This window comes from Perna viridis, chromosome 3 (genome assembly GCF_037379345.1).
Source record: "Perna viridis isolate PV_CMFRI_1.1 ecotype Kerala chromosome 3, ASM3737934v1, whole genome shotgun sequence".
Taxonomy (NCBI): domain Eukaryota; kingdom Metazoa; phylum Mollusca; class Bivalvia; order Mytilida; family Mytilidae; genus Perna; species Perna viridis.
Window position 1 is genome coordinate 34,101,928 of NC_142447.1, and position 12,941 is coordinate 34,114,868.

The following is a 12,941-nucleotide window of genomic DNA, read 5'->3' on the forward strand; positions in this document are numbered from 1 at the left end:
CCGGACATACGGACTCGGTCACTTTTAGATTACATACTTCCTTTTCGACATATGCTTGTCCCTTTTATGACTGGATCGTCAACGAAGCCGTAGAGATGTAGTCATAGTGTATTGGCCAATAAACCTGTTGATTTATCCCTCTCCTAGGCTGAAGATGAAAGAAAATCTGAGTTAATAAACTGGACAAGATAATGGTCAACAAGTAACATAAATAATAACAAATAAACAATTTAGGACAGTTGACGATTATCGATTGTCACCAGGGGTGAAGTTTTTGGGTGACGTATGATGTTATAGCGGTCAGTTGACAAGAGTGATGGTCATCCCCATCAAATTAACTAATGATTTACAGATACAATTAAACTCTGTCGTGTGAAGCAGTAACACCTTATAAGAGTTCGACAAGTGTATTCGATTAATCAACCTTTAGGGGAATAGACGAAGAAATCGACATGTCCACCCATCGCAGGACACTTTCTTCGCGGTTCTGCTGCTTTCATTACTGAGTAAATATTTCCTGTTTGTTGGCAAAGTATATGTACTGTAGTTTCAATTTAAAATTTCAAAAACAGTATGCACACCTTCACCAGTCTAGTTTTCTAATCGTTCGATTTTCAGGCTTCATTATCTAACTCTGACCTCTGAGAATGTAGTAATGATGCCGCTATTTGAAAACCATACACGCTCTTTGTGTTCATGTCTGAGGCCGTTGCTATCAGTACTCCTGGAGTTCACCAGAAGATGACAAATGTAGCCGGTGATTTAGGAGCCGAGTGGTAATGAACTAAAGAACATTATACCCACTAATTAGTCTAGTCACTGGTGTAGTTTTTTTGTAACTGACGATTTGTTGTCTCCCTTTAGACATCGTTAGTGTCTTGAAAGTCAGCACCTAGAATACTAATTGTTTCCGCTCAAGTCAATTAACAACAAATATGAATGAGTCCGTCCTTTTCTTGGTCGGTCCTATACTCATTTACCATAGATTATCTTCATTTAATTGTAACTTTTTGAACTTTAATTATTACTTTCATGTCAACCCAAGAGTGTGCTGAAAGGCCACGCCGTGTAACTGCCACAAACAAGATATAAAACGTCACACTGATTAAAATTTGAAGTTGTAACTGTACACTTGCTTTCTACATAAAACAATAATAAAAAAATTTTTTTTTTTCAATTTCAAACAATTTCAGAGTGCCACATTATTTTCTAAATAGACCATATGGTGCATTATGTTAACTATTGCTTGTACGCATTCCAAAACACTTCAATTAATGAAATATTACTCAAATTTTTTACGTACATATCATCTGTCAAAATATGCTAACAGCGATTTTCATTGGTGTACTTGTCTGGAAATAATCCCGCCCACCCCTTTTACGTATAGTAATGGGTTACAACCATCATTTGTGTGAACATTGAAAAGAAACTTTTGGAGATAATATTTTATTAAATATTGATTTCGAAGCCGTCTATGGATATTTTGGAGTTTGATTTTCAGTAGGATTATGTGAATTATTTCCCGATTATTTATTTATCTATCTGTGTTAATCATCATACCTGTTTAAAGGGCTAGCAGTGCAATGTGACTACACTATATTGTTTGGAGTTATACTAGATAATACTAAAATCACAAAATTATGGCAGGAAAACGATTGTTTAGATTTCACTGGATTTGTATAATAAGTTTGGTCATTTATTTAGAAAGTGTATATGGCTGCCCAACAGAATGTGTTTGTCAGGGTAAAAATGTGGATTGTAGTTATAGAAAGTTATCTTACGTTCCTACTAATATTCCTAAGGATACACAAAAACTGTAAGTAAATTGGGTATATCATTAATATGTTGTTGACATAGCTTGCACTTTGATCAGTGAAAATCGCTTGAATATTCATTCAAAATCTTCCATTTGATAAAAGTTTAGAGTAAAACGGATTCGGGGCCTGAAAATTTAATTTCCCATAAGATTCGTCAGTTTAAAATATAATGCACTTATTCCAATGAGCAAATGACATTTTGCAGCACATTAATAATCTCAATTCAATTCAAAACTTATCACTTGCACTGGAGGCATACCGTTTATATTTTGATAGTAATTAATCCGTCTGAAGAGTTCTGATATAATTCTGGACTGGCGTTTTTCTTATCGTATCATTATCAGTAGGACAACAATATTAACTTAATACAGTAATTGATATAATCTGAAAGTCGGTGTTTTCACGCGTTATCTAACGGGCGACGGACAGCTTATAAAAGTTACGGCGATCCCACAATAGCTGAATTGGCACTGTAATTCTGAATTTAAGATAACGCGTAATTTGTAATTTTGTATATTGATTACTTTCGTTAGATATTTTCAATTTTCAGAAGTTATGCATGCACGTTCATTGTAATCAATATGAAGAATCTGAGCAAATAAAAAAAAAAAAAAAACCCAAAAAACAACAACAACAACAAAACAAAGGATGACAAGGGGTGAAAGTTTCCTATGTATGCTAAAATGCATGTATTTCATAAAATTTTACATCATTTTCTTAAAAAAAAAACAGGTGATAAAAAAGAAAACGTGCAAACTACAGTTCGTTTCAACCCAATGACGAACGAATATAGCAAAAAGACAGATAATACATACTACATTAATACTATGCGAATTTCTTCTTTGTTTATATGTATCTTTTTTCCGCAGTGAATTGCAAGGAAACAATCTGACAATTTTAAGAAAGAACGATTTACAAGGCTTGAGACTTCTGAAAGTATTGTAAGTATAACCAGGGACTGTATACACTCCCTGGTATAACGATAAAAAAAAAGTCAGAAAAAAAGTTGGTTTTTTTTGTTGCTGATTTATTTGTAACGAGCCAATTCCCTACATTTTGGAAGAACTTTACCGTCTATAATGGATGTGATTAAACAAACATTTGGTATTTACATTCCGTAATCCTCGTTTTAACTAATTATGTCTGAATGGCTGTAGTGTTGTACCTTAAATAATGTCTTACACCATTAACAATGTGAACAAAAGAAGTCATTTTCACCTTCAATATCTCTCAACTTTGTCACCAATGTCTCATAATACTCAAGGGTTTTCTCTGGCGTTTCTAGTATGTTTTCAAAAATATTTGTGATAAATTCGTTTTTAATTAGTGTCTTTATAAATACGAATTACTAGTATAAACATTATAAAAATATAATCCTAACAATATAATGAGAGTGATAAGGGTAGAAGGTTGTGTAACAATACATATAAGATGTCATGTTTAGCACAAGTTCAAAATGTTATAGACCTCCATTAAAACGTAATTGTCAATTAAATGTTTATTAAGTATTAACAATATTTTGCAAGAAACCAGTCACATTAACTACGAGTAATAATCTTAATAGGGAACTTTCCCACTGCTATTTACTCGACATATACACCTGTTACCTTTAGTCTTAGTATTATTCGTATCTACGCTGCCGCTGTCTTATCCTTTGGATAGTTCTATAAGTATACCTCTCTCAGTTTACAAATAAAAAAATGCAGCAAAAGTGTATTAAGCTGTTCTAACTACACATAAAAATGCAACAAAAAAATCTAAAGATGTCCGAAGTTGTCAATAAGAATTTATGTTTTCCCTTTCATTTGGTTGAACTTTCTATAATAATGGTTTTGATCTTTTCCCTTATTTTAACCCCTTCAATACAAGAAATATGTACTTTAATACATTTCACCAAGTATGCCTTTGTGTATAAAGAACATTAAATTTCGCTTGACCAAACAATTTTGTATCTATATGTATATCAAGGAGCAAAGACAAGGTTTCTTCTGAGTTAAAAAGAATTTGCCACCCATGCCGATTAAAATCGAACAGGAATCGAGTTTCATTGCACCTTTATTTTACAGACAATTGTTAGAAAATCAGATACAGACAATTGAAAGGGGAGCTTTTCGTGACCTTGTCAGTATGGAAAGATTGTAAGTATCAAGTGGTCCAATACATACAACTATAATATAGATAGACTTTTGCATGGATAAGGTACCTTATGGAACAGAGGCATTAAGTCAAGATAATTTGAACGGTTTTAATTGAGCTTAAAAGTAATTTGTTCGAATTGACTTACAGAATTGGAGGACATTTTAACTTTGAAATAGTGTCCATTTTTCTTGCTAGTATTCTCATCATTAATGATAATAATACATTATTTGTTTTTGTTTCAATAAAGGTTTAGTATTTGGTGTCAGTGTCATCAAACTTAATTAACTATCACCAGTGCCCTCTTGAGATAAACAAGGAATATCCTTTTACTTCTGCTTTTTGCAAATATTTTTCTCACAGATCGTTAACAATCGCTGCCTCAAGCATTTGACTAAATACTGCGATAATAGCAAACGATGACTTTTATTTTTTTTGACAAATTTACAACCTTGATTTGTAAAGCTGATAAGAACCCCTAAGGCTATTTTTATTGTTATCAATTTTATGATAATTGTTGTCTAATAAGAATATAATCAAACAAGAGTCGAAGGGAACATTATAATATAAAAATAATAATAACTTTATTTAGAGTCGGCGTGAAATATATAACAATAAACATAAGCTCTATTTTGACGACATAAATTCAATTCTTCAATTTATATGGTATAAAACAAACAAAACAATGATTTGGGACTGCATTCATGCACGTGTGAACGAACCCCCATACGGACATGGTGCTAATGATATGAGTTCTGGGTGCATAACTGGTAAAATATCAGAATAGCTAGTGACAAATAAAAAGCAGTTTAACAACTAAAAAAGTCAAAAGAAAGCATATTCTCATAAAAAAAAAAAAAAAAAAAAAAACATTACGATAATTGTTGCATGACTTGTTGATTCCATGGCATTTCTTTATGTTACATTCCCTTCTCGAATACAACCCTGGAAAGAACGTGTAAAGAACATTTAAGAGTGCAGATAGTCCTTATGCTACGAAAGTTGTTCTTCACTGTGTTTGATCTTTCTCGACAAATTTATCATTTCAATTAATTTGCATATTATTGATTAGAAAACTTATTCTTATAGGAAAAAAAGAAAACATTACGTTTAACCATACATCACTAGTTAACTTCCGTTTTGTTGATTCCATTTTATTTCTTTATGTTACATTCCCCTCTTAAATACATCCCCGAGAAGATGAATTTTAAGAGTGGAGGTAGTCCGTATCCTACGAAAGTTGTTCTTCACTGTGTATGATCTTTCTCAGCAAATTTATCATTTCAATTAATTTGCATATTATTGATATTTTTAGGCGAATCGATAGGAACAAGTTGTCCAAAGTGTCCGAAGAGCTCTTTTCTGAAATGCCAAACCTTGAAAGACTGTAAGTTCCTTACAAGACAAATTGTTTATCTTGACGAATGTATAATGTGTTTACATCTTTTGATTTAGTTCATGTTAAAAATTAGTGTGCACAAATGTTTGTGTTCTTTGAATGCTGTTGTAAATTGCAGTAGGATGACTTTGATACTTATTTCTTTTAATAATTTCTTTAACTCAAAAATGTTCGAGGTTCTAGGTATGTATAGACTCTACACGTGAAATGAAAGACGATATTTTAAACTGTTGTAAATTTGACCCGAGATTTCACCCCTTGATCTAAACACCAGTTACAACTGTTGGTCATTGATCAGTCCTGACTGTGAATAACTTACCTAGATTTGAACATATAAACCTTTCATAGATATGGAATGTGTTGATGTGATATTAATCTCACTGAATTTTATATCACTTTTTTGTTTGCTCAAAAGTATTTGAAGCTTAGAGTTTTGGTCCATTTAAACAAATAGATTTAAAAATTACAAAATTTCTATCACATATTGATTAATAAAAAGTAGCAGCATATTATTTTGACAGATTTAAGAGCATTTTTGCAAACAAATAATGTGATAAGATTTAACCACAAATCTAATAAAATTGAATTAGGCTGAATCACTCTATACCATGTTTGAGAATATTGAGAATCACTTCTATAGGTCTCTTATTAACTGGACTTTATATGTGGTTTATGAGCTAATATAATGTAAGGTTCTGGGAGGGGATGCATATCATGGTGTAATACTGAAGTTTGCTGATTCACTTCTGTTTGAATGATCTTTTCTTTACTAGAAGTGTGTACTTCTAATTTTTGTGATTTTGCAAGAAACTCAAATTTAATGATTATGAATAAGGGGGAACAAAAGGTATTGATACATTTTCCTATGTCTGTGGTTATCCTTCAGTTTGGAAAACATAAACTTTGGTATGAAATTTACTTGTGTCATATTAAAATAGTCTACTAAGATAGAAGCTTACAACTTGTCAATAATGTCACTACATATACAAGCAAAACTGTTTCAAAGTCTTACTATTTCTTACAGGAATTAGTGATAGAAAGACATTTATCAAACATTTCAAACTGATTTAGTTTAAAACAAGGATGTCATTGAATGACAGAATACATACTGGTGACCACATTGTCCCTTTCAATGTGCTGCCGGAAAAGTTTGAGTTCTTACAATCAAATGATTTCAGTTTTATATCATTGAATGTTTTAGAATTTTGTGGTTATTAGATACACCTTTTTGTGGTAGCGAATAGGGTCTTCACCTTTGTTTCACACAAACAAACATATTTCCATTGTACTGTTATAATTTGTTGTGTTGGACATAAATTATAATGTATCATCTTAATACATGTATCATTCTAATGGACAATGTTAACTAAATTCATCTAACAGTGTCATAGTTGTCACCTTTGAATTTAAAGCCATTGATGTCACCTTGTTGACATACATTACACACCATCTCTGTATTGGAGCTGAGAACTACCTTCTGTTATGCAACACTATTATAGTGTTACTCATAAGATTTTAATGGCCAGATTGTCCTTGCCAATTACCAGGACATTAATCCCGCTATCAGTACATAATTACTTATCCCAGTAACTATTCAGATTTAATTTAAATACATGTATTTAACATTGTCTCCATTCCTGCTGAGCACTTAACCATTGGTCAGCACTCTTACATTCATTGAGGTCTATTTTATAGGTATCTATTCTCAATGTCTTATAAAGCTCTTGACTGGCCTGTTTTGGACCATGGTTTATCCTAATATCTTTACCTTTAATATGTTTTGCTCTTCAGCGTCTGAATTTTTACAGTGTCATGTTGGTGTTATTGTCTTATAAGTACTTTTATCTGTTATTATTTGCCATTTAAAGTTTTCCACAGTATTTTACTCTCAGTTAAGATGGTTATTCAATTCTGATGTGTTTTGGTTTTCTTGTACATGTATTTGCAAAAAAAATTTTCCAGAAAGAAAAACAGAGGATCTTTGTAAAATTTGCTTTGCTTTGGTTATTAATGATAATTAAGTGTGTTGCTATTGTATTGAAGTCAGCTTCACATGCCATTGCAGTCTACTTTATGAGTCTTGCCTATTTTGGTCAATTTACAGAGAAAGATAATTGAACACTAGGATAGAGAATACATCTAGTCATTAGCTTGGTGCAGTTGTAGGCCTATAATTATCATGTAGCTATAGGCCTTACTGAATGCTGTAGGGTTTTTATGTGAATACATCCTTGGTTAACCCTCTATTCTCTGTTGGGTGGAGACATTATCATGTATCTGTACATCTTTCCTATGGTATAAAGTGTTTGCTTTTATACAATAGTCCGCATTATGTGTGATCAGATATTGTCGGCTCAGTAGCCTAGTTAAACAGTGCTCCATGATATAATCTACTGGAGTATTGTCATGTCTGGGCTGGGTTTGTTTGCTACAGTATTTCCACAATCTAATCATGTTTTTCCAACTGGCCATTAAGATTTGCAAGGATTTCAACATTGGAAAAGTATTGAGATAATAAGTACATATATGATTTAAAGAAGTCATGACTTCCTTGTTTAATGATACAAAATTTTATTCTGTTTTCTTAAAAAATCAGGGGCAGATCCTGACACTTTGAAAAGGAGGGGTGCCAGCTAGGGTTCCTCAGGAGAAGGAGGGTGCTAGGACACAATTTACACATGAAAATGACAAATTTTCAAATAAAAAGGGAATGCCAACTCCCTGCATCCCTCTGGATTTGCCACTGAAAAGTGATCGTTAAGTGTAATATGGCAAAGTTTGAAATAAATTGCATAACTTTTTTAATTAAGAATGAAATATTATACTTCTATCAGTTGAGTGCCCAGAGTCGTATGTTGTTTCTGACATTCCGTTGGCTTAGCCTTTAATGGATCAGTTTTACTGGTATAAAAAGTTATTACTGGATAAACAAAAAGATTACAGATTATAGTTTAAGAATGTATCTGATCAATTACCCTGAGGTCATCATAAAAATATTTTGTTATCAGGGAAAAAGCTCTGCAAACAGTAGATATCCATTAACTAATGAACTTTCTGTTTGAAATCAGTTACTTTCTCTTCTTGTTTTATTGCCTCTCTTGCTAGCCATTGCTTTATATACTGGGATTTCTCTTGGTAACAATTGCTGTATTTACTGTTACAATTGATTAGACATTTAATCAGATAAATCAATTTTAATTTTTTCAAGAAAAAAAGCATTATCACATATATAGGCTTATATATGTCACAGTTAGATGTGTTATTGGTTTCAGTGCAAACCCATTTCTAAAAATGGCTTATTCTTCCTTGGGGTTTTAAGGAAAATCCATACAGAAGATTTAAAACATGTTACACACTCCTAAAATGCATATGCTGTAAGGCAGGTCCAACTTTGATAAATAAAAGAAGAAGTTAAACAGTATAAATGTACATCTTAAAAAATAGTCTTGTGACTTGTAAGGTGGTCTAACTTAGTTTATTTTATTGTCTGTGTACCTATACATCATATATGTACATAGAACAAACTTGAGCAAATATTACCACAACCTGTGTTAGACCACCTTCCTTAACTAGAAAGTATGTAATTGTTTGGAGTAGCACCACTGGGTTAGGAAATTAGTGGGTAGTTATGAATAAAGAGGGTCCTACTGAGTTGAACAAATTGTTGAGGAACACTTGTGCTACTACTTAATGCTGAAGTACCTCAAGTGTTACGTGTAATCATTAGTTCAGTGTAGAATACCAGATCCCTTTTATAGATTTGAAGTACATGAATTACTCTTAATATAACAATATATAAAACATACTATTATAAATCTCAGTACTACACAGAATGTGAAGATATTTCTAGCATTCTTCTACCATATAAATGACATGATATTTTACCTGGGTCAGGTGTTCAGAATAATAACTACTAAATTGCTTCCACATTTAACTTAGAATTACAAATTATTCAGAGTCAACAAATATTTACTCAGCAGATTTGTTGTTTTCCAAATAAATGCTGTTTATTATAATTTAACTATTAGAAACACTTCAGAATATATTTGATATTTATTTGCTTTAATATCACTCTATTGTTAACCTCACTTTCAAATTAGGGCAAATTTACTTTTTCACTTAGTGTCAAAATGAAAATAAAACAAATTGCATAGTTGGTCTGTATAAATATATATATATACCTTAAATGTTTTACATGTAACTTTTTCCATAAATGTATTACATGTAACTTATTCCATAAATGTATTACATGTAAGTACTTTTCATAGATAATTTGAATTGAACCTGTGTTATAAGAAGAAGACATCATAAACAGTTCCTTCCTTTTGTTTGCCCAATTGACCTAGAATTTATTTACTATTCTAAGTGCACCCAACATGATTTTCAACAATCGTACTGTTTCCCCCTTTGATTACATTTACTGCAGTGGTGGATCCAAGGGGAGTGCAGGAGGTAGGCATTCCTCCTTTTTATTGGAAAATTTGTCATTTTCATGTGTAAAATTGACAAAAAATGGTAAATAATGTCTTAGCACCCCCTTTTTCTGAGGAACCCTGACTGCTGGCATCCTTCCTTGCATCTTTTAAGGTTAAGATTTGAATATGTATACAGCTATCTTAGGACCTTCAACTCCCTGTTCTGGTAACTCCATAATCTGATGGACAGTGTTGATCACTTTCTGTGGAGTATTCTGATGGGTTCTCTTATTAATCTTAATTGAATCTAGATAGGTTTTACACTTTTAATTAAGCTCTAAAGTGTGCATCTCCCATGTATATTGACAAGAATGTAATAGATAGAAGATTTATGACCGATCTCTGTTCATCACATCTCTCTGTGTGAAATTTAAAGTTTTCAAAGATTGGTTTTATCTTAAATAATAATTTATTGAGAATAGAATATGGAGAAACTGTCATGTAGAAGATAAAATTTTCAGCTTTAAGATAGTTATGAAGATATTATCAATTTGTACCTAAGTTTTGCTGCTACTGTATGATATGTTTATCTGGGGATCCCTTTACTGGTGATAATATTTTATCATTTTGGAGGTTTTAGGACTTTTCAATAGCCCATTACCTAGTAGTTTAATATATGAAAATCCTTACATATTTGATGGGTTGCCAAGCTCACTACGGTTGCTATGAATTTACATTCATTTTAAAACTTTTGAAAATAACCAATTGGATAAATTTGTGAAATTTAAATCTAATTTTTCACATATTTGTCCCTTTTATAACAACTCAATATTTATCCATTAAGCCATGTTGGATATTTGACCACCATAAGATATAAAGGTTAACTCTGATTTCAGAATTCATCAAATATACAATGGGCCATGAATATTCTGTTTATCAAAATATGAATTATAATAAACAGTTCACACCTGTATGAAGGTTGTATAGGTATTTTACAGTGAAGACATATTGGTCATTTATGAGAAGGAAAATCCATATAGAATCAAGATCCTATAAAGCAGTTTTATTAATTATATCTGGACACCATCAGGTGACCTATGACCTTTAACATTGTAGATTTAGTGTGGGCTTTCTAGCAATTTTGATGTGTTTTATTGAAATTTTCTTGATTTAGTACAAAATATTCATATAACAGTGAAATGTTAGATTTATGTTCCTTACAGATAAATGAGAATTAAATATTTAAGGAGTTATTCTTATAAAAAAAGGGGAAATAAAGTAAAGTAAGTTATATAGGCTGTGAATGGTTTTTTGAAAATTATTGTTTGTAGGAAACTTTTATGGTGATAAAATATATTGTATGGACCAGACATGGTTGCAGGTTCTCCATGCAGTAAACTAGGTTAAATAAGCTCTATTTGTTCTTTAATGTAATTTTTATTCCTTAAGGAGATGTATATTTAAGTTGCTAAAATATTCCAAAGCTATAAATGCAAATTAATAGAGACATTAAAATTATAACTTCTGATGGAGAAAAAAGTTAAATAATCAACAGCTTGAAGTTAAGACTATGTTTCTCTTTTTATTTCACATCAAATACTTCACTTTGAGATTACTGATTTTCAGTGATGCTATTTTATGTGTGCTTTGTACACGCACTGGGGTTCCATGAGATCTTTTCTCACCATCATCAATAATTTCAAGTATTTAATATGGGTGACAAGAAAATTTATATGTGAATGTGATGGAACAGATATGCTTCTTACCATTAGAACAAATTAAGGCAAACAAATGAAATGGAGAACATTTTGCATAAGGAAAAGCAGTGTTTACTTACCAATTTGATATTTTACTGGATCAAAATGGTTAATTTAAAATTCATTTGTTTTGTAGAGTAGCCCAAACATATGAATGGGTTCAAAAGGTGTCTACTTTGATAGATAATTTTCAATCAGGATGATAAGGAATACATAGATTTATTTGAAAATTATGATAACATGTAATATATTTTAAACATGATTAAATTCTTACAAAAAAAACAACATCAGTAAATGGATAGAGTTCCCTTTGTCTTCCTATTTATTTTTTGGCATTGTTTTAGATTGCTTCTTACAAGTTTATCAGTAACTAACTGTTAGGTAACTTTGATGTTTTTCTTTATTTTTTCACTTTGTTTCATCTTTTTCTCCGTGATAAACGAAGCGTGGTGTCTGAAGGGTACATTTCATCTGATCTGAGTATATTGACAATTTATAGTCTATCTATTTCTCTGTTGTTGTTCCTATCTTTTTTACTGATCTGGAAACACACAGGCTGTACTGATTGATATTTTACTTTATTTGGTATCTTTTTTGTCCAATTTTATGGAAAAAAGGGGGACCATGTTGTAATTAAATGTTATCCTGATACCTATAAAGTCATTGACAGTTTGATTGATGGGTCATTTTACTTATGTTAATAAAACAGGCAAATCATTCCATCAAACTCAATTAGAGAAAAATGTACCAGTACATGTAGTCCGCATGTAAATTATAAAGTTATTAACACCTGCATAGAGTGGGCCTGGGGCAAAAATATGATTCATTACTTAAAATAATATTTGATCAACAAGGAACATACATTTTGTGTGTAATCTTCATGTACTCCTGTAATTTAGAGCAAGTGTAGAAGTTTACAGTGACCTATTACCTGTGAACTATAAAACTCCAACTATGCTGTTTTACTTATAAGGGACAATGCATTTTCTTTCTAATGTTATAATTTTAATGTATTCCATTAGGCTTTAGATGTTTCGGCCCGTGTTTCAGAATTTCTGCTGCAGGTTTAGAGTTTTTATATATATTTTTTAGATGTCTTGTTTTAATCAATTAATTCTAGAAGGCTGAGTACTCCTTTAGAATAACTCAGTGGTTCTCTTTACCAAAGTTCTTTGATCAACATTTCCTGCTATATTTCTGGTAGCCTGGGATCCCTTATTCTACATTAATGCTTTGAAGATTTGCTAACAATAGACAATTGCCTTTGCAATATGACTTGAAGTATTCTCATACATGGTGCAGGTACAGGTCTTATTGTTCCTTGGTTGATCAGAACTCTTGAACTACTGTTAAGTAATTCATTTTTATTGGGTGTGTCTAATGTTTACTTGGAACAATTCTATACTATAATAGAGGG

At 31.5% G+C, this 12,941-nt stretch overlaps 1 protein-coding gene across 3 annotated transcripts in view; it reads left to right on the top strand.

Moving 5' to 3' along the window:
* The first annotated feature begins 1,412 nt into the window (after positions 1-1,412).
* LOC148621971 (slit homolog 2 protein-like) overlaps positions 1,413-12,941 on the top strand; it is a 63,416-nt gene continuing 51,887 nt past the window's right edge. For 2 of the 3 annotated variants that reach the window (XM_088571396.1, XM_088571397.1), the window contains exons 1-4: positions 1,413-1,816; positions 2,687-2,758; positions 3,884-3,955; positions 5,269-5,340. In XM_088571396.1, coding sequence (XP_088427522.1) covers positions 1,641-1,816; positions 2,687-2,758; positions 3,884-3,955; positions 5,269-5,340 — 392 coding nt within the window. In that variant the 5' untranslated portion in view covers positions 1,413-1,640. The remainder of the gene's footprint in view (positions 1,817-2,686; positions 2,759-3,883; positions 3,956-5,268; positions 5,341-12,941) is intronic. The other variant, XM_088571398.1, reaches the window with a different exon arrangement.